The sequence below is a fragment of the Sminthopsis crassicaudata genome, chromosome 4 (assembly GCF_048593235.1).
Source record: "Sminthopsis crassicaudata isolate SCR6 chromosome 4, ASM4859323v1, whole genome shotgun sequence".
Classification (NCBI taxonomy): domain Eukaryota; kingdom Metazoa; phylum Chordata; class Mammalia; order Dasyuromorphia; family Dasyuridae; genus Sminthopsis; species Sminthopsis crassicaudata.
In genome coordinates, this window is record NC_133620.1 from 288,671,615 (window position 1) to 288,698,933 (window position 27,319).

Here is a 27,319-nt window from a genome sequence, read left to right on the forward strand (position 1 = left end):
ACATTTCTGTTAATAAGCTGTCAGATTGACAGGAGTGAACCCTGAAACTGTCCCCTTTGACTTCTGGGGGGGGGGTGAACTCTGAAACTGTCTCTCCTTTGATCTGTAAAAGGGAGATTCAGACGGAAAAAGTCTGGGAAAGCTTATGTGGCTTCATTCAATTGAAGATCTTGGTCAAGTCACCCTCCATTGATCTTTTAAGGGTAGCCCAGTCCTCTTAGGAAATTCTAGCTTCTGGAAACAGGCCTTTAAAATCATTTTATTCAGTTGGAGATCTGGGCTTGTTGAGTGGCTGGAAACTCCAGACTGCCTGCCAATAAAGATAATTTTGAACCCCAAATCTTTGCAGAAATTCAAAGTAGGATTATGCATTGTCAAGGGACCTCTTTGCACAGCTGCTTATCAGGATTCCTGCCCACTATGAAGATGTTCTTTTCTCAGTGATAACCTTTGTTATTTCTTCGACAAGACCTTTTGCCATTGAGGAGTCTGTCTTCTTAGCAAAGTTGTCTTCTCAGTGCCAATAAAAATTTACCCTTTTGCCTTTCAGACTTTTTGGGTTTGTGAATTCTTTCATGTTGGACCTACTCGCAACAGAAGGGATTCTCACACCTCAATTCTTTACCACTAGACCTTCATCAAGGTCATTAAGACTTAGTAGTAGAAAAGAGCTTAGAGCAGAATCCAAACAAGGGGACTTGGGGTTCCTGGACCTTTTTTTTTTTTTTTTTTTTTTTTTTTTTTTTTTTTTTTTTTTTTTTTTTTTTCAATATAATTGTTCTCCTTTGTCAATCTATATATTTTAATTAATGCATTTCAAAACATTCTGAGAAGGGAAAGGATTTACAAGAAAAAAAAAAGTTAGGACCTATCTAATCCAAACCCCTTATTTTACAATTGGCCCAAAGTAGGTAATAAGATTTCCAAACTTGGAACTCCTGACTCCCAGTCCAGAGCTCCTTTTAGTATATGCTTCACACAGTTTACAAACTTAATTGGTCAGGGGTGGGAGGGGGACCTCAATAACACAATTTGCCGGGAATGATAATTGGCTTTTCTAGTACTACTACTGGATCTGTATTCTATAGAGATTTTTTTTTTTTTTTTTAATGAAGGAGAGATAAATAGTCCCATTTCAGAAAAAGAACTAGAACAAGCTATTAATCAATTCCCTAAGAAAAAAATCTACAGGACCAGATGGATTTACATGCTAATTCTACCAAACATTCAATGAATAATTAGTCCCAAACTATTTGAAAAATTAGGGAATGAAGGAGTCCTACCAAATTCCTTTTATGACACAGACATGGTACTGATACCCAAACCAGGTAGGTTGAAAATGGAGAAAGAAAACTATAGACCAATAAATGAAGGAGAGAGAGGAAGGACCTATTTGTACAAAAATATTTATAGTAGCTTTCTGTGGTGGCTAATTGGAAATTGAAGGCATGCCTATCATGAGGGATGGCTGAATGAGTTGTGGCATATTATAGTAATGGAATATTATGCTGTAAGAAATGAGCTGATAGATTACAGAAAAAAATGGAAAGACTTGCATGAAATACAAAGTAAAGTGAGCTGAATCAGGAGAACATTGTATACAATAACAGGATTAGTGTAAAATGATCAACTAGTAATGATTTAGCTATTCTTAGTAAGAGTGTTCCAAAGGATTCAGTGGTGAAAAATGCTATGTACCTACAAAGAAAGGATTGGTGGAATTTGAATCCATATTGAAACATACTATTTTTCACTGTTTATATATTTTTTTCCTTTTGGTCTGGGTTCTTTTACAATATGATTAATATAGTAATATATTTTGCTTGATTGCATATGTATAACCTATACCAAATTGTAAACCATCCCAGAGAGATGAGGGAAGTAGGGAGAAAATTTGGAACACAGAATTTTAAAAACATGTTTGAGAAAAATCTCATTTGACCCTTATAGGAATGAGGTTATTAATAACATGGTATTTATTTTCTCCCTGTTTTACAGGTGAGAAAAAAGGTTTACAAATGACTTGTCTTTTTTTCCTCCAGGTTTCTGTTTCCCTAGGGTCACAAGCCTAGAAAACAGGAATTGGGATTCAAATCTAGATCTCCCTAATTTACAAATTCTAGCTGTTTCTCTCCCATTATATCACTAATTCTCCTGCTAACCTAGGTTAAAAAGTAGGTTTGCAATATGATGGGGAAAGTCAAATTAGAATATTTGGATGATTTTGTACAAATGTAGGTAAATATTAGGATTGTGCTTTGATGCATATGGTATATTGCTGATATGGTGGGTCACTCATAGGCTATGTTTTTTGGTTTTTTTATCTAGAAGAGGAGCAGATAAGCAACACTAATAAGGGATAGTAATAAGAGTGTAGCATTTCTTTTGTTAATTCCATACTCTGAAAAAAAGACTTGACTTAGGGTGATAAAAAAACAACTAGAAATGTTAAATGACAGTTGAGGCAATTGCAGGATTAGGCTAGATAGGCAGTAGCAAATTATCTCAAAAGTATGTACCTGAGGTTTTTGAGAAGAAGAAATTTGCTTAAAGAAAACACTGTTTCGGTTAATGTGTGGGGGAGGTGCTGTGTTTGTTACTGGAATTGCTTCTGAATAGTAAGGAACTGGTGCAGGAAGCAATTGGAATAGTGACAGTGTTATCATTGAATTCAATGTTCTACTGGGAAAAGAGAAACCAAAATAAACCTGTCAGTTGGTTACTAATTTTTAGAAAAGAAAACTGGGACACAATGAAGGCAGCTGAGGAGAAAAGTGTTTAAAATGCTATAATCTACAAGGAAACCCTGGGATTTCTATTTTAAAGCACTTTATTGGAAGCCTAGAGCAAATGTATGGTGCAGACCCAAAAGAAGAAACAACTTGAAAAATAATTGCTATATAGTTAGTCAATAGACAAAGAAACCATTGTAGAGAAAAGGGCATCTTTTTAATAAGGCTACATTATTCACGCTAAGAGAAGAGGGACAAAGTGGGGCAGGGTGAATGCAAGCTGGAATTTAGAGTACCTCACTAGGTTATGTCAAAATCTAGAAGTTTAGAATTAGAGGCCTTTCAACCTAGTAAAAAAGGTGTGTGGAGGGATAAGAAAGAAGCTATGGAGATAGAGGGACTTCTTTGCTGAGTCTAAGAAAGAACCATCAATTCATTATTTTTTTGTTTTTGAAGCAGAACTGTCAGAGGGGCTAGATAAAACTATTTTAGGTCCAGGTGAGATATTAGATTTAAGTAAATTAAAGCTGATCCTTGCACCATCCAAGAGTTTTAAAGACACTCAGAGATGAAATTATGACATTGTTTCTTTCTTTTTTTTTTTTTTTCCCTGAGGCTGGGGTTAAGTGACTTGCCCAGGGTCACACAGCTAGGAAGTGTTAAGTGTCTGAGACCAAATTTAAACTCAGGTCCTCCTCAATTCAAGGCTGGTGCTCTATCCACTATGCCACTTAGCGGCCCCTGACATTGTTAACTGCCTTTTATTTTTCAAATCAGATGTCCAGTAGATGTCTAAAAATCATATTTCCCCTAATCCCTCCCCTCATTCTACCTTCCCAATTACTGTAGCAGTCATCCTCCCAATTCCCCCAACTCACAACCTTGAAGTCATCCTAGATTCCTGGTTGTCTCCCACCCTCCATATTCAACCTATTGCCAAGACCTGTCGATTTCTCCTCTGTAATATTTCTCTTCTCTCCTCTCTCTGACATTGCTACTGTTTTGGATTATTCTAATAGCCTGCTGGTACAAATATCTGTGTCTCAAAGCTAGGAAATAATGGGACCCAGGTTTTAATATCCTGGTACATTCTTTTAGTATAGATTCTTCAACAGTGAGTCTATTTGCAGATGGACTATATACCCTCTGTAGGATTCTACACACCACGACTTATGTATTGTTCCCCAAAGAATTTTTTGTTTTTTTAACTGACAACACAGTTTATTGGAAAACACTGAATTGGAGTCTTCAGATTTGGGTTTGGTGTTGAGCAAGTCATCTTACCTCCATGAGCTTTGGTCTCATCTATAAAAGGTGAGTAGTAATATTATATTATATAACTCTGATAGTAGTAAAGGTAAATTGACTGTATAGCAAGCACTCTTACAAGCCTCCAATTCCCCAACTCACAGAGAGATTGGGGAGTTTTTGAGTGAGAGGAATAGGACTATGGGTATTGAACACCATCAAAATTTCTGTTAGTTTTTTATTGCTGAACTTTTTTTCCTTTATTTATCTGTTTATTTTTTTGTCATAAGTGATGGGTATCCAGAAGATGGAAAAGGTGAAATATATTGGTCAGTTAGTCAGCAAGCATTTATTTGTGTTTGCTATATGCCTAGTACTGATAAATTTGGGTGATAAAAATAAAGAAGAAAAAGTGATCTCCACCCTCAAGTAGCTCATATTTTAGTAAAGGAAATAATATGCAAACAACTATGTACAATGTATGTACCAATGTTTACAATCTAAATAGGTGGTAGAAGCACAAGCACATTTGTTGGGAAAACCCTGGGGAAAAAAGGTCTTTTGCTGAAGGTTGGATATGAGCTAAGCTTCAAACAAAGCCAGGTGATTTCAGTTAGTCAGATTTTAGTTAGAACAAGGAAATGCATAGCTAAGAGATTGTTGTGTGTGCAGAACAGCAAGGTCTGTTAATGAATTAAATTTTTTTTTTTCTTTTTCTTTTAGTATCACCACCCTGGCTCTTCCTTAAGTTAAGAAGACTTTGAAGAGAGTAAAATATAAGAAGAATGGAAAGGTAGGAAAGGCCCAGGTTGTAAAACATAAATATTTGATATAGGAGGAAGGAAGCCGCTGAAATTTATTAAATAGAGGAGTGATATAGTCTGTTCTGTGTTTTGAGAAGATTACTTTGATGGATGAATGGATGATGTACTGACTATAACAAGACAAGATAAGGCAGGGAAACCAACCAATGGCTATTGCAATAAACTAGGCATGAGGTGATGAAAGTTGGCATCAGGGTGGTAAGCTGTAAGAATTAGATATTGACAAGATCTGTAGCAAAGGTGGTAAAAATTTAGCAACAGATTGTAGGGTGAATGCATTTGAATAATCAAAAATTACACATAGGCTGTGACAGGAAGAATAACGGTACTCAGTAATAATAGGGGGCAGGCTTGAGCAGGATACATTACTGGAGGGAGAATATCCATTATTTGTGAGGTTTCTCTGATGTAAAAAATTATTACATTATTATTTACATTATCTGATGCCTTCAGATTTTTCTGTTATTTATAATTAATTTTATTATAATACTTTGTAATATTCAGATACATCATAATTTAGATAATTTCCATTCATTGGACTTACTTTGATGAATACATTAATGAATTTCAGATTTTATCAGTTCCTTCCAACAATGAAAATCACAACCCATTCACACCTTCTCATCCTCTGCTATTCTCATCTATTCTTGACAAGTGGTACAGCTGACATGCTGGTAGGCCACTAGGTTATACTGGACCTGGAATCAGAAATATCTGAATTCAAATCTAGCCTGAGACATTTATGAGCTATGTGTCCCTGTACAACTTAATTAAAAGTAATTCCTGATTCTATTTCCTTCCTCCCTCCCCCAATAAATTGGGGTTAATAATAGCATTTAACTCTTGTATTGTTATGATTATAAAGTGAGATATTTGTGAAATTCTTTGCAAGCCTTAAAGTGTTTGTTATGTACATTTCAGCTATTATTATTCTAGATATTTTGTTATGGATAATAATCAGGAGCTGTAGTTAATTGCATGAAAAGACAGATAATGTGAGAGTCAAGGTCAAATGTACCTTTTAAAAAGATCATTGACAGCTAAGTAGAGGAATAGATGAAGGTGGGGAAACCTCTTGAGGGAAGCAGTCTCCCAAGCACACTATTGTAATTGTTCAAGCATGTGATGATGAGCACCTGTGCTAAGATGGTTGCAGTATACAGAGAAGGAAACAGAACTCATATAGGGATGTTGGGAAAATAGAATGGACCAAAGAAAGAACTTGTAGATGTTGAGATCTTGATACTAATATGGATTGTCTTAAGCCCAGAAATATTCCCGGAACCAAAGTAAGATCCAGAATTATTCAAAATGACTCAGACTACCTATATTGCAAAGGTAGAGGAAGCTTATTTTCTAAATTATATACTTCAATAACAATATGTAGTCCATTTAGCAATTATTATTTAGCTCAATAAGCAATGATAAGGATTTATTGAGCACTTCCTTATACTCAATAGAACAAACTCTTTGAGAACAGAGTTTGTCTCATTCTTTGCTTTCTATTCTCCCACCTGGCACAGAGAAGGCATATAATGGGATGTAGAGGCAAACAACAATACCAGCCTTCAAGGAACTCAACTTCTACCAGGGAGAAACAACACATACCCAGGTGTTAATTACAAAGTAAACACAAACTAAATACAATATAATTCTAGGGTGAGAAAAATAATTTATTTTGTCATATTAATGATCAACTGTTCAATTAGCACCAGAATATTTTCAGAAACCCATAGGTTCAATCTTTAAAGGATGTTAATGATGAGATTGAATTAACTTTCTCCTCAGTCTTATTGGCTTCATCAGCCAAGTGGAGAAGCCCATCATACTCAACTCCAGTTTGGGTGGGAATAAATTCTCATATTGCTTGAAGTTGGGCTTTTGTTGTTATCTTTCTGGAAAAGGACCCATGGCATCAGGAAGGTGAATTGTATTTAAGTGAAGATGGACTGTACAAAGTCAGCAGCATCACTTTCTCCTCCAATACCATCTGGGTTTAGTGGTAAGATAGGGATCAGGAGAGGGCCCTGATGCAGTGGAAGACCTTGGTCTTTTTAAGCTTAAAATTTTAACAGGTCTCAGTTTGACTGAGGCAATGCCTATTCAATGAATAAAGAATCAAATCAAAGAATGGCCTCTTTTAGAGGAAACAATTGCTATTTACATTCCCTCTAAGTCAATCTGAGCCCAAACCATGACCGACTGGAACCTACTGTTGGCCAATTAAGGAAAGCTGAAAGATTTGGATTTTCTTGAGAAATAGAGCTGGTAGACTCCAAAATATTTTGGGAGATTTCAGTGATGAAAAAAAATTACATTCCTTTAGGCAGAACACTGTAAGATAAGGATATGATACCCTATGTGGACAGAAGAAAGGGAAAGGGAGTGAAGGGGAGGGAGAGGGAGGAATGGAAGTAAAATTGATGGGGGGACCCTAAAACTGTCTCTACTTTGGGGGTGAGCTAAGGTAAAACACTTGAGCATCCCTTGAAGGGAGAAATTCCTTGAACTCAACTGGGAGAGGCCTGCCTCAGGGAAACAAGATAAAGTAATTTCCTTTTGTTATCTTGGTGGGACTATTTGAGTCCAGTACCAATCCCTACTTAGCTCAAATGTAAGTAATCTCATTTAGCTGGAGAGCTAGATTTCTATCAACCTCAACTGAGTTGAAGATTGGCTCAGGACCACTCCTAATAAATGGTCCCCTTGTACTGGAAATCTAGGCCTGGGGGCAGGTAACTTCATTCAATTGAAATTTCAATCTCAAATCTATTTTAAAAGAGCAGCTTTGGGGGTTTATTTCCTTGCAGAGGCTCAAAGCAGGAGCATGCCATGCCAAGGAACCTCTCCTTGGCATAGCTGCCTGCTAGGACGTTCTGCCGCTTTTTTCACCGTTAACCCCTCTTTATCTCACCTATTTCCCTCACGGGACCACACCCCTTTTTACCTCTCTATTGGGATTTCTCTGCTAGGAACTTTACCTTGCCATTAAGGAAGTCAGTCTTCCTAGCAAAGGTTGACTTCTCAATTACAACAATAAACTTCTTTTTGCCAGTCTTAAGTTTTCAGGTTTGTCAGTTCTTTCACAAAGAACCTCTGCGCTGACCAGAAGGGGTTCTCACAACTCTCTCTTGCACCAAACCTCATCAGAGTCACCAGTGCCTTATTTTCTCATCTGGGTTCAGTGGCAAGATAGATAGTTCAGGATGACTGGAAATGACCCTTCCAAGGTTGAGCAATTTAGAAGCAAATGATGTAATCAAAGTGACATTCCCCATCTACTGACTGGAATAAATCCACCTTTCATTATAATATTCATTCTGTGTCTTTAATTGTTAACCAATGACATATAAACAGTATGCCTATGACATTATTCATCTTTGGCATTAAAGAGTGTCACTGACCCATTTTATTAATAATATTATTAAATTATTAATAATATTAATAAATAACATTAAATAATATTCAATAAAATTATTAATAGGAACTTTATAAACATCATAAGGGGTTGGGGGAAGAGTACCAACAATTAGGGGGACCAAGAAAGCTCTTACTCTCATGGGTCTTGTGAGGGGATCAATCTCCTAAAAGTAGTTTAATTATATTTCTACCTTGGACAAATATTGAGGCAAGACAATGAGCTGAGTTCAGAGAGAAAAAGAAAAGCAGACTAGAAATCTGCAGTCCTTTTCATGACTTAAAGAATTTCCCTACTTTCTAGTTGTTTTGTTTGTTTTTGCTAAGGTACCTGTGACATTTGTATAAAATAGTATAAACAGAAAGTACCCATTGGTACGAGGCATAGTTTTAAAGTCCTTATGAGTAACTTTTAAAAAATTAGACAATGTACAAATTGGCAACAGGTTTTCTCCTAGTAGTGAAATGCTAAATTAAAAGGAATGTTTCAGGAAAAGTTCTTGAATCATGAGACAATTAAGTTGTCAAACAATTTATTCAACAAGTGTTTCCTGATACATATTCTTAATATATGCAGAGCACAGGCAATTATTAAATAATTTAGAATTGTTATTACTCAAGATGTCTAGGAGTTATAGATTGTTCCTTGAAAACATGGGTCTAGTGTGGTGTTTGAAACTAAAAATTCTGGGCAATATAGGAAACTAATGCATTTAGAATAGAAGGGGACTATAGAAATACCCACTTTACAGGTGAGCTGAGTCATACAGAAGTAAACTAAATTGTTCAAAGTCACAAAGGTAATAAGCATCTGGAAATAAAGAATTGGTCACTGACAGGTCAAATGCTGGTAAGCACAGGCTTGCTTTGACCTGCTGCACCCTTTCTGAGCTGGGTCAGTTTAGTTTAGGCAACTCTGATCCCAGCTTCTAGAGTTTGACCATATTGGTGGCAGACTCATTGTGGATAGGTAATCATAAATCAGCTTTTGCCCTAATTTAACTTAGAATTCCTAAACTCAAGCAATACATTAGCCTAAATCCCTCCAATTGCAGAGATTACAGTTATATGCCACCATGCCTAGCTCCAAATCTTGTATTCTTTCTGATGAGGTATGAGAATTGAGAGTAAGAAATCCCTCTGGTCAATGTCGCAGATCCTTTTCGACAGAATTCGAAAACACAGTCTGTGTGGCAAAAAGGGATTTATTTATACCAAGAAATGCTTACCAGCATTTGACCTGTGATCTCCAGATTGGGCTAAGTAGGAGTGGTCCTGGACTCAACTAGTCCCACCAGATGAAATCTCAGAATTTGATCTTGATTCCCTGGGGCTGGTCTCTCAGGGGACAACTTCTCTGAGGGAATTTCTCAAACGTTCCCCCCAAAGTCCCAGTGAGAGTTTTGGGGCTCCCCTCGTCAGGATGACAATTTGCTAAAAGCCACTGATGCCTAAATACACAAAATGCAGCAGATGGCTCAAAAGTCACGGAAGGAAGTGATGCTCTCTTACGTTTCTTGGGAGTATTTTGCACATTTTTTTAATGACTGAAGAAGGATGTTTGGGGGATGGGGATCATATTGAGAGTATGGAATGTTAAAGTTCTTCCTTGCTGCCAGCAGTTTTGCTAGTTTGGACTTTTTAATAGCAAGTACCCTGTTCTGTACACTCCTTCCCCTTTCCTCTCTCCTCCATTTATGTGATGGAAAAAAATTTACAAGACTGGAGAAATACACATTTTCTTTTGAATGGAAGGAAACTTACTGATTCATCTAATTCCCGAAATCCCAAGCAGGGATCCCCCAAGAGTGGGCGGCCCCAATGCCCTGGGATGAACAGCTCGACTTCTTGCTTCCGCCGATGACGTAGCGCTGAACCCGAACCCCGGCGCTTTGCCCAGGCTTCCTTTATTCTAGCGCGCCTCAGCACAGCCACACCCGCCGCTTACCCGCGGCCCAGCTACGCTACTAGCGTAGTGGCGTCTGCCAGACTCCCTGCCCCCAGCTCCTCGGTTGGGAGCTGGCCCCATCCCAGACGCCCGTTTACGCCCGCGCGGTTGGCGCAAGGGCTCGAGCCGCACTCGCTGGGGAGGGTGCAATTCCCAAAAGCCACATGCGCTGAGAGCGCGGAAGGGACCTCGTCACTCCGCGCGGGTTTACGCCGCTGACGCAGCGCGCCCCAAGATGGCGGCCCGGTCGTCGTCGGTGGCGGCGGCGCTGGTGGAGGGGGCGGCGGCAGCGGCGGCCGTGAAGCGAGCGGCGGCGGAGGCGGCGGCGGCCGTGACAGCGGCAGCAGCGGTGGCGGCGACGACGACGAAGACGACGACGGGACTAGAGCGGGAGGAATGAGGCGGCCGAGGCAGGACAGCGGCAGAGCCGTGTAGCGGAGAAGCCGCTCTTTCCCCTCCTCCCTCCCGGGACGGGCGCGCGCCTGGAACCGGCCCCGGAGCGGCCTCCAGACCCGGACCGGGACCTTATCCGGACCCTTACTCCGGCGGCGGCTGGTTATCCTTCTCCTTCGGCGCCCCACCCCTCCTCTGCTCTGACCCCTCGACCCTGGGCCCGGACGATGATGAAGCTCAAGTCGAACCAGACGCGGACCTACGACGGCGATGGCTACAAGAAGCGGGCCGCGTGTTTGTGCTTCCGCAACGAGAGAGAGGAGGAGGTAAAGGGGGAGCCGGGCTTTGGGGGGCGAGGGGCCGCAGGGCGCGTGTGGGGACGGACCAAACGGGGGCTACGTGCGGGACAATAGGGGCGCCCCAGACTTTTATGGGGAGACGGAAATAGAGGGAAAAGGAAATGTCAACACCCTCCCCCCCTTCTCCGCCCCACCCCCAACAACTCTTGAAGCCAAGGGGCAATTTGTGTTTTTCCTCTCCCCATCAAATAAACTAGGAGGGAGGGAGGCTGTCATTCTGAAAGAGACCGGGTGGGGCTGGGCTAAACGTGGGGGATGGAGAAGAGGGTCTGTGTGGGGGAGAATCGGTGGAGGAGGAGGAGGAGGAGCTGGAGGCTGCTGGGGGCTCTGGCTCGGCAGACTTGCCCCTGATCTGCTTGTCTTTTCTTTTAAAGGACTGGGATTTTCTGTGGGTGGAAGGAGTCTAGTCTGCAATTCCCTGAGGTGATGAATAAGGAAAAGATTATGGAGAGGAAGCGAGCCAGAAGCTGTTTGCAGAAATTATGGAGCCCCTTAGGAGGGGAAAGGAGAAGGAAAGGATGTGTGAAATTGGGGAGCTGGGGTGGAAGCTCTAATTCTATTTCGATATGAATGATAGGTCAAATGTCGGTGCTCTATGAATGGTCTGTAGTTCCAGTCTCTTCCCACAGCCCGAGGTTGTGACTCATCGGACACAACTAAATTTGTCAGATCCATTCGTTGAGTGACCACTGCCGCCGAACAAGGCGAGGCTAGTAATTCCCGGCGTTGAACATTTGTGCACTTTGCCTCACAATTACTGCTTTACTCCCAGTTTGGTCCTACTTCCTGGGCAGGGAAAGACATTGAAGTAGCCGAGGGTTTAGATGCCCAGTAGCAGCAGCTTGTCTTACTGTAAGGGGTGTATACTAAGTGCAATTCCAGAAAAAGAAAAGTTGGTGAAAAATCTTTGTGAGCGTTATAATTAAAATATTAGGTCCTTGGACTAATTCCTTCCACTGCCTAAAAAGTAAGGCAAGAATTGTTTGGCTGGTGGATGTGAAAAGGACCTCAATGCTTTGAATTGTTGATATTTCTGGTAGTTATAGAAAAATCTGCTTCTAAAGAAGTTTCTGTAGTGACTGATTGAATGCAGTGTTTCTGAAATAAACAGATTTTAGATATTTAAAATGGTGCTTTTGTGAAATAATAGAATGGTAAATTAAAAGCAGAAACTATTAAAATTCAATATATTGTGCAAAGGTATTCAGCAGTATATTAATGGTGGCAGACCTACGGCACATATTGAAATGGGAAAGAAATCTGAGCCAATACTTATGAAGAAAAGCAGTATGAAATGGATTGTAGAGGTTTTTCAGAGAGATTTTAGAGGAAGTGGGAATTAAAATTGTCTAAAAAGTGAATTCCTGTGACAATACAGGTATTGTTGAGGTATTGTTTTCTGAGAATAAAATCCAAAATACTATAAATTTTGTACACAGGTGCTTTGTTTTAAAGATTTCCAAAGCAGATGCATTGTAAGAGTTTCTAAACAATGCCTTCTTGTAAATTATGTACTTTTTAGGATGTAAAGTGACTGGCTTATAGCAAACAGAACAAACCTTATATAAAACTCACATTTGTTGCTTTTGGATATCAGATGGGATCAAGGAAAATATTACTGAAATGATAAGTAATTTTGCTGTGATCTTTCCAGCTATGGAACCTATAAATGTATGCATTTTATGTGTTTATGTAAACTGATTTTTTTGTTGTTAAAATGGAAATCTATTGTGGATATATTAATTAAGATTCCTTTTAAAATCTTTTTTGCTTAAAAATTATGCTACTTAGTACCAACATCATTAATAGCAATATTTAAATCTGAGATAGGAGATTGAGGTCTTTTCAGTAGAACAATAATTGTTAAATGTTAAATAACATCTTCAAGAACTGGCTTTGTCACTTTAGAATTTTAGTCTAAAATTGTTAAAAGGTTTGCTGATAAATGTATTAAAAAATAAAAAAATATTGCATTATTTTTACTAAACTAATTTGAGAATTGGGTAATGAAGCTATTTGTGAATCGTGGTTATAGAATAAAACTAAGTGATCTAATTAATTAGCTTTACCAACTTGATTAATTTCGTAATTTTATGTAAGAGGAATCTTAGGTCCATTGATGCTACAATGTGTCCAGGGAATTATTATTATTAATGTATACTGCATTATGTCAATGAGATACCCAATCTTTTTCTGAGAAAAGTTGGTAGTCAGTAAGCATTTATTAAGCATTTGCTTTATGAAACCAAGCAGTGTGCCAAACTAGTGGATTCAGAAAGAGCTCTCAAGGAGCTCACATTCTAAAGAGGGTGATAACAAATGTACAGACAAGCTATATACATGCTATATACAGTAAGAAATAATTAAAAGAGGGACAGCAGAGTTTACTTTAGAAAATGGGAGTTTAGTTGACACTTAAGGGAACCAAGGAAAGCAGTAGACAGGAAGGAAAGGATTCCAGGTATGGGGAGTCAGAGAAAATGCCCAGAGATGAGAGATGACTATTTGTTCTTGAAACAGCCAGGAAGGGACTGTTACTCTATCAAGTGCCAGGGAATAAGATATCAGAAGATTAAAAAGATAGGAGGGGCTAGATTATGAAGGATATTGATTGCCAGAGGATTTTGTATTTGATCCTGGAGAAGGTGGGAGCTACTGGAGTTTATTGAGCAGGAGATTATGATGTGGGTAGACCTAAATAAAAATGATTTAGGAAAATCATTTTGGTGACTGATTGGAGGGTGGATTAGAGTGGGAAGATGCCCAGCAGCAGTGACTTAGGCGTGAGGTATTGAAGGCTTGCACCAGAATGGTGGCAATTTCAGAGGAGAGAAGGGGATGTTTTGGAGAGATGCTATAAAAGTTGAAATCAACAGGCCTACAACAGCTGGACATGAGTGTGGAAGAGGAAGGGAAAATGACCCGTAGGTTAGAAACCTAAGAGACTTGGAGAAGATTGTTGCCCTTAAAAGTAGTAGTGACGTTAGGACTTACAGGGGAAAGGGGAAAAGATAATGAGACCAATTTTAGATATGTTAGGTTTAAAATGTCTACTCATCATCCAGTTTGAGATGTCTGAAAGGCAGCTGGAGAATTTTTTTTCCCCCCTGAGGCTGGGGTTAAGTGACTTGCCCAGGGTCACACAGCTAGGAAGTGTTAAGTGTCTGAGACCAGACTTGAACTTGGGTCCTCCTGAATTCAAGGCTGGTGCTCTATCCACTACACCACCTAGCTGCCCCAACTGGAGATTTGAAACTGGAAGTCATCAGGGAAATTGAGGCAGAATAGAATTTTAGAATAATCAGCAGGGAAAGGGAAATGGCTCAGTGAAGTAGTTTAGACAAAGAAGAAAACAGAGCTTGATACAGAACCTTCTGGGACATTTACAGTTAAGAGGGTGTTTCCTGGATGAGGATCTAAAAAAAAAAAGAATAAGAAGGAACATCTGATAGGGGAAAACCAGAAGAGAGTAGTTTTCTGAAAACCTAGAGAGAAGAGATTAAAAGAGAGGAGGGTAATCAACAATGTGAAAAGCAGAGAGGTCAGGAGAATTAGGATTGAGAAAAGGCCTTTGGATTTGGCAACTAAGAGATCATTTTGGAGGAAGCCCTTTTGATGGAATGATAAGGTCCAAAACCAGGGTTAAGAAGAAGGTAAGAGGAGAGAATATGGAGGTATGGTGACCTTTACTTAGGTCATCAAGGGCAGAAAAGATACAGAATGTTAGTGATAAGGTGAGGGTTTTTTAAAGGTGAAAAAATATTTTCATATTTGAAGATTGTAGAAGCCAGTAAACAGAGAGAAACTGAAGATAAATGATAGGATGGTAATGATAGAGGGTCCAGTCTCTGGATATATTGGGGGTGTGCAGGAAGAAGGATTAGCCTTGATAAGAAGTAAGGCCACTCCCTCATATTGAAGTGGATTGTGGTCCCTTTAAGAAACTGTATTTCCTATTGATCTGTGATTCCTTTCAGATTCCCAGTCCCTCCTGGCTGAGACATATCATCCCCAGACTAGTTGTCTTTTCAGGATCCCAGAACCTTTGATTCAATTACAAATCCTGATCAAAAAGCATCCCTTTGAATTGCAATAGGAGATCCGGGATTGTCCCAGCCCCCTACTGGATCTGAGCCAACTTGGGCTCTCCCAGCCCCCACCAAGACACTCAATATAATAAGCTTCTATCAACTAAAGTCTTTGCAGATGGACTTTGGAAGCTCCCTTTACTATCAGGCCCTTCTGTCCACTGAGAACTGCATTCTCAGTGCAAAACTCCATTTTCCATAGATCTGCCACTATAGAAGTCAGTATCTGGCTAAACTGATTTCTATCTAACAATAAACTTTCATTTTGCAACTAATATTTGGGAATGAGTGAATTCTTTCACTCCTAAAATCTGCAGCCGATTTAAAGGGGATTCTTAATAACTCTCTTATAGGCACTAATTTCTACACTACCAGGAAGCTAGACTACTCAAACAGCATCAATATAAGAGAGGGATGAAGGGGAATAAAATGGTAGAAGGCCATTTTGAGTGATGGAAGATAAGGAGGAGGGAAGAAGGAGTGATCTCGATTATTTCTGTAAAATATGGCTTGGACAAAGAAGCTATTGGACGTCTAAGGAGAATTAAAAAGATTGAGTAGAGCAGCCATGGAGAGTAGGGTAATGAATTGATAAGGGAGGAGGTATAGTTTGCCTAGTAGTAGTGAGAGCCCAGATGAAATTGTCACATAATTTTGTTATATAATCAAGTCAAAATGGTTTTGTGATTCCCCTCCCTCCCCATCTTTGTTCAGTACTTAGGAGAAAAGGTGGCTGGATTGTTGGAATGATCCAAGTCAGTGTGCAGTTGGCACTATAGTAAGGGGCTAGGGACTGAAAGAGAAGAGTATAGTATACAGTTGGACCAGTTCACCTAGGGAGCTGAATGGGGGGAAGGAAGAGAAGAATGACAAGTGCTGATGAGAAATTTAGGAACGAATTGAAGGGCTGAAAGATTGAAGGCCACTTGTCAAAAAAAAAAAAAAAAAAGATTAGGGTTTGGTAAGGAATGGTAGATAGCCAATAGATGATCAGGTAAGAATATTTTGGAAATCTTGTTGGGGGAGGGTAAGGCAATTTGGGGTCTAGTGACTTTCCCAGAGTCTCAGCTAGCAAGTGCTAAGTGCCTAAGGCCAAGTCCTCCTGACTTACAGGGCCAATATTCAATTCAAGGTACCATCTAGCTTCTGCCCCCTCTCACCACCAACCTCCTTTAATTTTCTCTCTTTTTAAATTTTGGAAATTTTGAACATAGAGGGGGTGCATTTATGGGTGATGGCAAAATCAAGGGTATGACCATCTTTGTATGTGCCTATGATAGATTGGAGGAGTCATGAGAAATGGATAGATTGAAGAATTGCGTGCTTAGGGTTAACCATAGAAACAATTACAAAAGAGAATAACTTTGAAAAGCTCTTATCCAAACAAAAATGATATGGCTATGAAAGGAAGAGGTTAATGGGGATAAAAAGAAAAATCTACTAAATTTCTCAAACTAAGAGTTTGATGTCCAAAACATACAGACCACTAAAAAGTATGATTTTAAAAGCCATTTTCTAATAGATCAAAGGACATGAACAAAAGAATTGCATACTATAAGAATGAAAAGAATAGGAGCAGCTAATTGGTGTAGTGGATAGAGCAACTGGCCTGAAGTCAGAAGCACCTGAATTCAAATCTTAATAAGTCTAAAGCTAACCAGGTATCCACGCTAAATCCATCATGAATATGTTAAGTGCCTGAAAGCAAAGTGCTACCAAGTTGACCCCTGAAGAGGAATGTATCAGCCAAGGTTAGAAATAGAACAAGTCAAAGCTTCTGTGTTGATCAGGAATTAAATTTGGCCTATGAATAGCTACTGAATATCTAGCCTGATCGAGATGGAGCCATCCAATCTCTTAGATAGATGGGAAGATAAAACAAAAACATCTTTAATATTAAGGTCACTTATTCATTATGAATTTATTGTGGAATATATTAAAATTTATTGCTTGTTCTCTGAATTGCTACAATTTAGTCCTTTCATACTCTTCATTTTTCTTGGAAAGTTTTCTTTGGTCTGGTTTTCATATTCTTTGTCTTGTGAATGTACCTCAGAGCATTGTTCAAGTTCTCTTATTATATTCTATCGTTGAGCTCATAATCTCCCATGGGTTTAATTATTATCTTTATGCATATGATTTAAATCTCTCTACATAGCACTTTACATACATTATTTAATTGGAGCATCATAGCAACCCAATTAGGTAAATTGTACAGACATTTTTATCTCTATTTTATAGGTGAAGAAACTGAGATTCAGAATTTGTGTCTTACCCATAGTCAATATAGCTCCTGTCAGAAATGTGATGATAAACTCATTCTTTATGCTTCGTAGCCTCACAACCAACATTCTATTCACCATAAAATGCATTTTTAAAAACATTGTTATAATAGCATATTTGAGAGTTTGAAACTTGATTCAGCTATTTGCTACAATTTGTGACCTTGGGGAAAAATCACAGCCTTTTTCTGGACCTCAGTTTCTTCATCTTTAAAATGAAGGTATGGGACTGGATGATTTTTAATGGTCCCTTCCAACTCATTTCCTTAAAATCATTTGACAAACATTTACTAATAAACAATTACTAAGTGTTTATTATGGTGACCCGGAACATTCTTCAGGAATCAAACGTTTTCATTTCTCCATCATTTCCTATATAGCTAACTGTATTCCCCTCCCCCCCCCACCAATTTCACACTTTTACTTACAAGCATAACATATATTTACACTTAAACACTTGGACAATATACTTCCACTAAAGTCCTCTTCTGATGCCTCCTTACGGTGTGGACATGACCATACACAAGCTTGGCCAAATTTTATCATATTAAAAAGATCTCAGCCCAGTGATGGCCTATGTTTGTGGACTGAGAACCAGTGTAGCCAAATTTTCAGAGAGGCTCTTTGATGCTGGTTATTTGGCTACCAGATAGTTAATCTTTTTGACCAAAGCAATACACAAAGACAATCTATTAGGTAGTAAGGAAGTACAGTGAATGTTGGACTTGGAATCAAGAAGGTCTAAGTTAAAATGTGGTTTCAGACACTTAGCTGTGTAACCCAGGCGAAATCATTTAAATCTATGTGCTTCAGTTTCCTGCACTGTAAAATGGGAATAATAGCACCTGCCTCCTAGAGTTGTTAGTCATTTTGAGTATGCTCCTAGCATAGTGCCTGAAACAAAATAGACATAATTAAAATTTATTTCCTATAAAAGTATTGGGGGGAGGTGCAATTTTTGTCAATGGGAAAGTTATCTACACCAATGAAACATGGATCCTTGAAATACTGAATAAAGTGTCTGATCTTAATTTATGGTGTAGCAGATAAGTCTTGTTGTCAGTATCTGATTCTTGCTCACCCACTTTGTGATTCTGGGTAAATCTGTCTGCCTCAACTTCTTTTTCCAATAAAATAAAAGGGTTGGACTTGATTTCCCTTCCAGTTCTAAATTCATGACTTGCATTTCGGCACCTGATAGGTTTTGGTTTGTAAGTAATATTTTTCGTTTGCTACATAGAACATAAGCTGTAAACATTTTTTGTATGTATGTGTTGAAATAGGCTAAATCCTACTTTTGATGAGCTCTTTGGCCAGTTTATTAACACTAGCAAGTTATTTAGCCTCTCAATTCATTCATCTTTACAGTGGGAATAATACCTATCTCCCAGGGATGTTGTGATAAAGTGCTTTGCAAAATTTAAAGTGCTATATAAATGCTAGGTGCTATTATTATTATTATTATTATTATTATTATTGCTCTAAATTATTTTCTTAGGTTCTAACTGGAGAAGCATTCAGCGCTATAGAATTAGTGATACAAAGGTCAATGTCAACGAAAAGATAATTGGGGGGGGCATAGAATATGAACAGTGAAAATTTGATTGCAGAAACAAGACTGGTACAAGAAAGACTTTTAAAGTCTTTTTTTTTTTTTTTTGACTTTTAAAGTCTTAACACAATCACTTTCTCCTATCCAAGGCTGGTACTTTTGCCTCAGTCAGAAAGGTGATGCATTCTAATGCTAGTATGGGTTTTTGCCAATCTTATTTTTGTTATTCAAATTTTATTTGAATTTTCCTGAATATCCCAACAAAAGCATCTTGAAGTCCAAACATTGTATTCAATCTCAGACCCCATAGTATTAGTAATAATTAGATTATCATCTTTCTATTATGGCCAGCGCATCAGAATTTAGAAGATACTTATCCATATTCTGCTACTGACAACATTATTATTATTTGAAAATGATTAATGGTGCTAATTCTGGCATTTATTCTATGTATGGTTATTGTTGAAAAATCAGATATGGCATTGGCCATTTCTACTGTATTATAGCCATCTACATTCAGTTATGAAACCCATATGGGGTTTAAGAAGCTGAGTTCTAGAATATTTCTAGCCCTCTAGGAAGTTCAGATTGACACTTCTTCTCCTCTCCCTCCCCTCCCCCCCACCTCACCTTGCTGGGGTTAAGTCACTTGCCCAGGGTCACACAGCTAGGAAGTGTTAAGTGTTTGAGACCAAATTTGAACTCGGGTCCTCCTGAATTCAAGGCTGCCCCTTCAGATTGACACTTAAGAACATCATGAAATCTTTAAATTATCCAGAATTTTTTTTGAACACTATTTCTGCATGTGTACAAGAACATGTATTAGAAAATAATCTACAGAATGCATTCTCCCTGACTTCAGGGATAGTGTATTTCTGTTTCCTAACAGGGCACACAGTAGATGCTTAATAAGTTCTTGTTAACTGATTGATTACTAATCTTTTCGACTTGAATATACAAAAGATGATCATGGTGATCTTGTATGTAGCTAGGTGCTACCAACTGATAATAAGTTTAGAAAAGACTGGTATGACAGCCTGCAATGGAGAGACCATCATTTATTTGAAATGTTTCCCACCCAATTACATGTAACAACAATTTTTAACATTCTTTTTATTGTTTTTGTTGTTTTGGTTTTAGGGTTTTTGATACAGTTGGGATAAAGTGATTTGCTCAGGATCACACAGCTAGTAAATGTTAAGTGTTTAAGGACATATTTGAACTCGGGTCCTCCTGACTGGGGTTGGTGCTCTATCAGCATTCTTTTTTTTATTTTTTTATTTTTTATTAAAGGTTTTTATTTTTCAAAACATATTCGGACAACTCTTCCACATTAGCCCTTGCAAATGTGTTCCAATTTCCCCTCCACTTCTCCCATGCCTTCCCTTAGATGGCAAGTAGTCCAGTACATGTTAAACATGGTAGAAATATATGTTAAGTCCAATACATGCATACATATTTATACAATTATTGTGCTGCATGAGAAAAATCCAATCAAACCAATTTTTTTTTTTTTTTTTTTTTTTTAAAGGAGAAGCAAAATAAAGTGCAAGCAACAAAAAGAGTGAAGATACTGTGTTGTGAACAACACTCAGTTCCCACAGTCTTCTCTCTGGGTGTAGATGGCACTCTTAATGACTGAACAATTGGAACTGTTTTGAATCATCTCATTTTTGAAGAGAGCCATATCCCTCAGAATTAATCATAACATAATCTTCTTGTTGCCGTGTAAAATGATCTGGTTCTGCTCATTTCATTTACCATTAGTTCATGTAAATCTCTCCAGGCCTCTGAAATCATCCTGCTATCAGAATTCTTTTAAAAACATTTTTGAGTTCAAATTTTCTCCCTCTGTCTCATCTCCCTCCTCCCTGAGACAGTAAACAATCTGGTATAGGTTATATATGGGCAATCACAGAAAATGTATTTCCATTTTAATCATGTGGTGAAGGAAGAAACAGATCAAAATAAACTGAAAAATAGTATGATCTGCACTAAGATTCCATCAGTTTTCTTTTATTTCTTTTTCTTTTTTCTTTTCTTTTTTTTTTTTTTTTTTTTTTTTTGTTTGTTTTTTGTTTGTTTCTTTTCCATCATGAGTCCTTTGGAATAGTCCTGGATCAATGAATTGCTGAGAAGGCTAAGACATTACATTCACAGTTGATTATTATATTTAGTACAGAAATATTTTGTACAATTGAGGATTTTCATTGTAAAAGCCATTTAATTCTACTACTCAAGGATATATATAGATATAGATATATATAGTCTTTTAGCAATCTTTTTTTTTTATTATAGCTTTTTATTTACAGGATATATGCATGGGTGATTTTTCAACATCAACAGTTGCAAAACCTTTTGTTCCAATTTTTCCCCTTCTCCCCACCCCCTCCCCCAGATGGCAGGTAGACCAATACATATTAAATATGTTAAAGTATATGTTAAATACAATATATGTATACATGTCCATACATTTTGCTGCACAAGAAGGATTGGACTTTGAAATAGTGTACAATTAACTGGTGAAGGAAATTAAAAATGCAGGCTGACAAAAATAAGAGTGATTGGGAATTTTATGTAGTGCTTCATAGTCATCTTCCAGAGTACTTTCACTGGGTGTAGCTGGTTCAATTCATTATTGTTCTATTGGAACTGACTTGGTTCATCTCATTGTTGAAGAGGGCCACATCCATCAGAATTAATCATCATATAGTATTGTTGTTGAAGTATATAATGATCTCCTAGTCCTGCTCATTTCACTCAACATCAGTTTATGCAAGTCTCTCCAGGCCTTTCTGAAATCATTCTGCTGGTCATTTCTTACAGAACAATAATATTCCATAACATTCATATCCCACAATTTATTCAGCCATTCTCCAATTGAGGGGTATCCATTCAGTTTCTAGTTTCTGGCCATTACAAAGAGAGCTGCCACAAACATTCTTGCACGTCCAAGTCCCTTTCCCTTCATTAAGATCTCTTTGGGATATAAACCCAGTAGTAACACTGCTGGATCAAAGGGTATGCACAGTTTGATAACTTTTTGAGCATAGTTCCAAATCGCTCTCCAGAATGGCTGGATGTGTTCATAATTCTACCAACAATGTATCAGTGTCCCAGTTTTCCCACATATCCTCCAACATTCAAAGATATATTTTTTAGCAGTTCTTATCATAACCCAGTTGCCTCAAAAAACAGTCAAACAACTGTGTGCTATTACACTAAGGAAGTAAAAAACATGTATTAAGACTTCTAAAAATACTTTTCATGAAATTGGTGGGTAGAGTATGAAATGAACATCACACAAAGCTACATAGAGATTGAAAATTCTGTGGAATGATAATAATATCTGCTAACTGTGGCCTAGTAACAGACATTGTCAGTATTAGATAAGCCATTTTAACACATAACATATAAGTTCCAAAAACAGTTATTATTTACAAAAAAACCAGATTTCACAAAAGAATAACAAGCTGAAGATCATTTAAGTGTTGAGGTAATGTAATGGGTTATGCAGGTAAAAATAAGAGGAATAATTAGAACAAAATAGGATTTCAGTGAAAAATAAGGAAAAACTGTAAATACTGAAACATAAATAACTTGTTGAATCTTTGAAAACAGGCAACGTGCATTTAAATTTAGGCCCACTTTGAGACAGTGAGAAAGATAGCCTGTAATTTTTATCAGATGCTAAAATATTCTTGTCTGGGGGGAAAAATCCAAGTTATTTTCTATAAACTATGGAACTTCAGAGACCATCTAGTCCAACTCATGCCTCAATACTTACCTGCAAAATCAATAAATTTTAAGTGGTCATTCAGTCTTTGTTAAAAGACTGTATCCTAGGGCAGAATATGCTTTTGGATAATTTTAATTATAAGAAGATATTCCTTATATTAGACCTAAATTTGCCTCTTAGTAACTTCCATCTGTTGGTTTTCCTTCTGTCATTCAAGGCCAACAGAACAAGTGTTTTGCTTCTTCCATGTGACAACTGTCTTTTCTAGCTCCAGATTTCCAAGTTTCTGAACCCATTAATATCTCTTCAGGATCTGAATGATCCACATATGGTATGGCTGCCAGGTCCTTCATGATCATAATAACCTCTCCATATTCTACAGTTTATCAAGATGCTAACTAAAATGTGTCATTTAAAATGGTATTCTAAATGTGATCTAATCAGGGCAGAGAATCAGTGTTATCACCTCCCCACCCCTGGAGTCCAAAGACCCAAAGGCTGCCTTGTCACATTGTTGATACATTTTTAGCTTGTAGTCCAACTCATTTTGATTTTACTGATAAACTATTAAATAGCTGTCTCTCTCTCCTCTATTGTACTTGTAAAATTGGGGTTTTTTGTTTTTAACAGAAATGTTGAGTGCTTTTTTTTTTTTTTTTTTAATTAAGTTTCTTTTTTCTAGTTTTAGCACAGTGTTTTAACCTGTCTTATTCCTTTTGGATCCTGACTCTGTTAGCTATCTCTTCCAGATTTGTATCCTCTGTAAATTTTGATAGGAATACCATACATGTCTTTGTGTCTTTGAGAAATGTTAAACAGGATTAGCCCAATCACGGCATTCTGGGACATACCCACTAGAAACATCCATGGTTGATATCAATCCATGCTTTTTTTTTTTTTTTTTTTTTTGTCTTTTCCTTTTAACCACTTCTGAATCTACCTGTTCAAACTGTCATCTAGATAAAATGTTTCTAAAAACATAATATAGTTAACCTTTTGTATTGAATGTGTGTGTGGTTACAAAGTAAATAGACTAATTGTACCAAAACCATGATATTTTAAATGCCTATTTATAGGCATTTTAAGCTAACCTTGCCCAATAGTTACACTGTAATGTTGAAAAGCTGGTTCTGAGAACACTTATAAATATTATAAATATTAAGTACATTAAAATTTAAGTGATTCAGACTAAATTGGATAGAAGTCATAAGTAGACAGATTATTTGCATAGTTAGTTTCCATATGAACAGATTCTTTAGACAAATTTTTAAAGCTTTTCAGATTATTTAAATATTTCCCTATAATCCTTTTTTATACTTAGCATATCCTTTCTCCTCAAAAATGTAAATCTTTGCCCAACCCTTGTCTGCCTTATGAATTTTAAATTAATCAAGTGTAAATGAGGTGACATAATATATCTCTTTGTTTAAATGGAGCTAGTTTTGATGAAAGGAAAAAACATCCTTATTTGCTTATTGTTAGGGCTTTATATTATTTTAGTTATATTGAAATTTGTGTTCAAAATCTCACTATTTAAATATGAAATTATAATTTGAGAATTAATATATTTGAATAACCAATAATTAATCGATCATTTAATTTCTAGCCTGTTCATTTTTCTTTTCTGAGAAATAATGGGTTTCTAAAACCTATTATTTCTCAGAAAAGAAAAATGCAACAGAAAATGGAATAATAAAATATATTATTATAATACTGGGTATATATTGTTGGTGGAGTATTTCTACTGGTTTCAGTAAGAGTAGGAAACAGAACAGGTTGGTGCCTTAGGGTGAGTCTCTTGAAGCATCCCTAATGAAAAACTACTTGTTTTACCATCTGTAGCAGGAAGGGAAGGGAAATTTCCACTATCTTATCATTGATGTCCTTTTTCATGATGTTAGTTTTAGGGAGGAAGAAGGAAAATAATTGAAAAAACAATGAGAAAAAACTGATGAATAGGATCTTTGTTATTCTAAACCTTGTGTACCACCTTTGTAATGTTGAGCCCTTAGTTTTGGGGAAGAAATTTTCTTAAAATTGAAGATATCATTGTTTCTTGATCATCTCTATTAAGATAAAGAGACCAAGATGAAAGATAATTGAAGACTCATTTTTATTTGGAGTTAGAATATCTTGAGCATTGACATTTGAATAAAGAGTATACTCCATTTGGTGGGATAGAGCCATACTGAATACATGAAAAAGAAAATAATAGGCATTTGGCCAGGCTTTCCATTCTGTGAGCCCTTTCTGAGCCCCTCCCTGTAACTAACATCATGTAGTGAATTGATATAGACAATTATAGGCTAGGTTAAAGCATTTCAGGAAGATGAATTTTTCTGTCCCTTAAACATTATCTAAAGGAGGTGGTGGTCAAGTGTTAGGGATACAAATAGCTTTTTGGAAAATGCTTATAATAATAAATAAATAATAAAATAAAATAGAGTGATGTTAGCATGTCAGCAAAATTATTAATCAGTGGAAGATAATATTGTCAAATTGGAAAGTAAAATTTTCTTTAATTGGAAGATGATTTATAATGTCTTATACCCTCTATCAAGTCATTGTCTTCTAAAATCAGCCAGGATGTTTTCTACCTTCTCTAATGATACTGTTTGAGAACTTTATTAAGATATTTTATATTTGATTTTTTTTTTATTGTCACTAGAATTACATAAACTACTTTTCATAAATCTGGCATTTACCTGTATATTAAAGATTACAAAGTCTAATACAGTGTCATGTACTGTGATAGATTGTCAGTAAATGTTTTGATTTATGACTATAGTGATAAAAACCTTCCTAGTAATTTATAATAGTGTGCATAATTTCCTCAATATCCTGTTCTTATCAGGATTGTAAAGTTAAATAGTATTTAATTTTTTAAATATGTGGAAGATATAAATGTACAGTTACTAAAAATATGTTGTTCACCAGATTCTCATCTACTTATGCTTAATACTTCTATTTTGGTCTCTTTTTCCAGTGCCAAGACTTTCTAAATCTCATATAACTGCTGACTGCTCCATTCTAAATACAAGCTTGTTTTCTTTACCTTTTTCCCTTAATGTGTTTTTGATAAAACAGTTTTAACACCAGCTGTTTATAAAAGCTATAGGAAGCTGGAGGAGGTGAAGTTTATATATATTTATATATAGGTCATTATCTCTTTGTTACAAGTTCTTTTAGACCACCTCATTCACATAACTGTTATTCTGACTGGATTGACCAAATATCCTTTGACTCACTTGGACTGTGACACTCTTCATTTGCATATCTCTGCCTTTTTTGGCTCATATGTTGGATTATTAATGTGATTGGTGGCAACCTCAAGACAAGAATAAAGTACTCTGTGGTCAGGGCTCATCTTTCAGAATATATTGGGAACTGGGATATCCTGGTACCATATACATTATTGATTTCCAAATAATTATAATGAAGTCTTTTTACTATATAAAATATATATTATATACTATAAACTAATCCTATACTTAACACCATTTTACCTTTCTTTGAACACTTGAATTTTTGCAGGTATTTTTCCTCTCTCATCTCTTCTCTCTACTCTGACTTCAGCATAGGGAGCTCCATTGAATCAATGTAGATAGATAATTACTTGGCAATTTTTAGTTCAAAAGATGCTGGGACATTTAATCCTCTTGCCCCCTCCTCCCCCTTCCATTCATTTAATGCTGGGGCTATACAAAACAGCCTTCTGTCAACAACTTTACACAAAAATCCAACAACTTTTTGAAAAGAAAAAGGCAGCATGGTGTAGCATAGAGTGCTACATTTGGAATCCGAAGATCTTAGTTCAAATTCTCCTCCAGACACTAGCTGTGTGATCATTTAGCTAAGTACCTTCAATTTCCCTATTTGTGAAATGTAGATAAAAGTGACTGTGGTACTTATTTCACAGGGTGAATGTAAGTTTCCAGTAAGAAAATACATAGATTTATAAATTTTCAAGTTTTAGAGACATAGGTTATTTTTTAATACAAAAAAACCATAAGTCAAAATTTCATTTATGGAGTTGGAGTTACCATCATTGACTTTTATTTTAGCGATCATCTTCTTGGCTTGCTGCTGTCCTTCCCTCTCCCGTTTTTTCTTCTGAATAAAAGAAACACATTTTAACTGTGAAACATTTTTAAAAAGCTACTTGTGTTTCATTCAATCTCACATTTAGAATTAGAAGAAAACTTAGAGACCTTTGAAAGTTAACAGCCCTCATTACAAATGAGGAAATTGAGGTTCAAAGAGATTAGGTGATTTGTTCATGAAGACCCTGAGACAAAATTTGAACCCAAGTTTTTCTTAACACTAAATCCCATGCAATATACCACACATTCATATAATTTTTATATTTAAAATTTTACAAAATTTTGGTATGGAATTTGATCACATTTAAATAGTTTTTAAAATGTCATTCTGTACAAAATTTCCTTTATATTTGGATAGAATATGCAATTGATGTATTTTATTACCAGTTCAGCATACAGTCCATCCATTTTTCATTCTTATTTTTGCCAATCTACAAATCTTTCATATAATATCTAGTGTGGTAGTATGTAACATTTGAAAGACAAGTATCAAGAAATGTAAAACATTTTTATAAGTTATAACTATATTTTGAAATAATTTTTCTTATATTTTCTTATGAATTTTTAAAAATACATTGATACAAATTGGTCCTTTAAGGTATTTTAAAATTCCAGTCTTTTTGAAGTTGATGTC

General features: G+C 36.7%; 1 protein-coding gene across 2 annotated transcripts in view; it reads left to right on the top strand.

Annotated features, from left to right (window-relative positions):
• Positions 1-10,386: 10,386 nt before the first annotated feature.
• Positions 10,387-27,319, top strand: part of NUDT3 (nudix hydrolase 3) — a 63,597-nt gene continuing 46,664 nt past the window's right edge. The window contains exon 1 of one of the 2 annotated variants that reach the window (XM_074311235.1): positions 10,387-10,888. In XM_074311235.1, coding sequence (XP_074167336.1) covers positions 10,790-10,888 — 99 coding nt within the window. In that variant the 5' untranslated portion in view covers positions 10,387-10,789. The remainder of the gene's footprint in view (positions 10,889-27,319) is intronic. The other variant, XM_074311236.1, reaches the window with a different exon arrangement.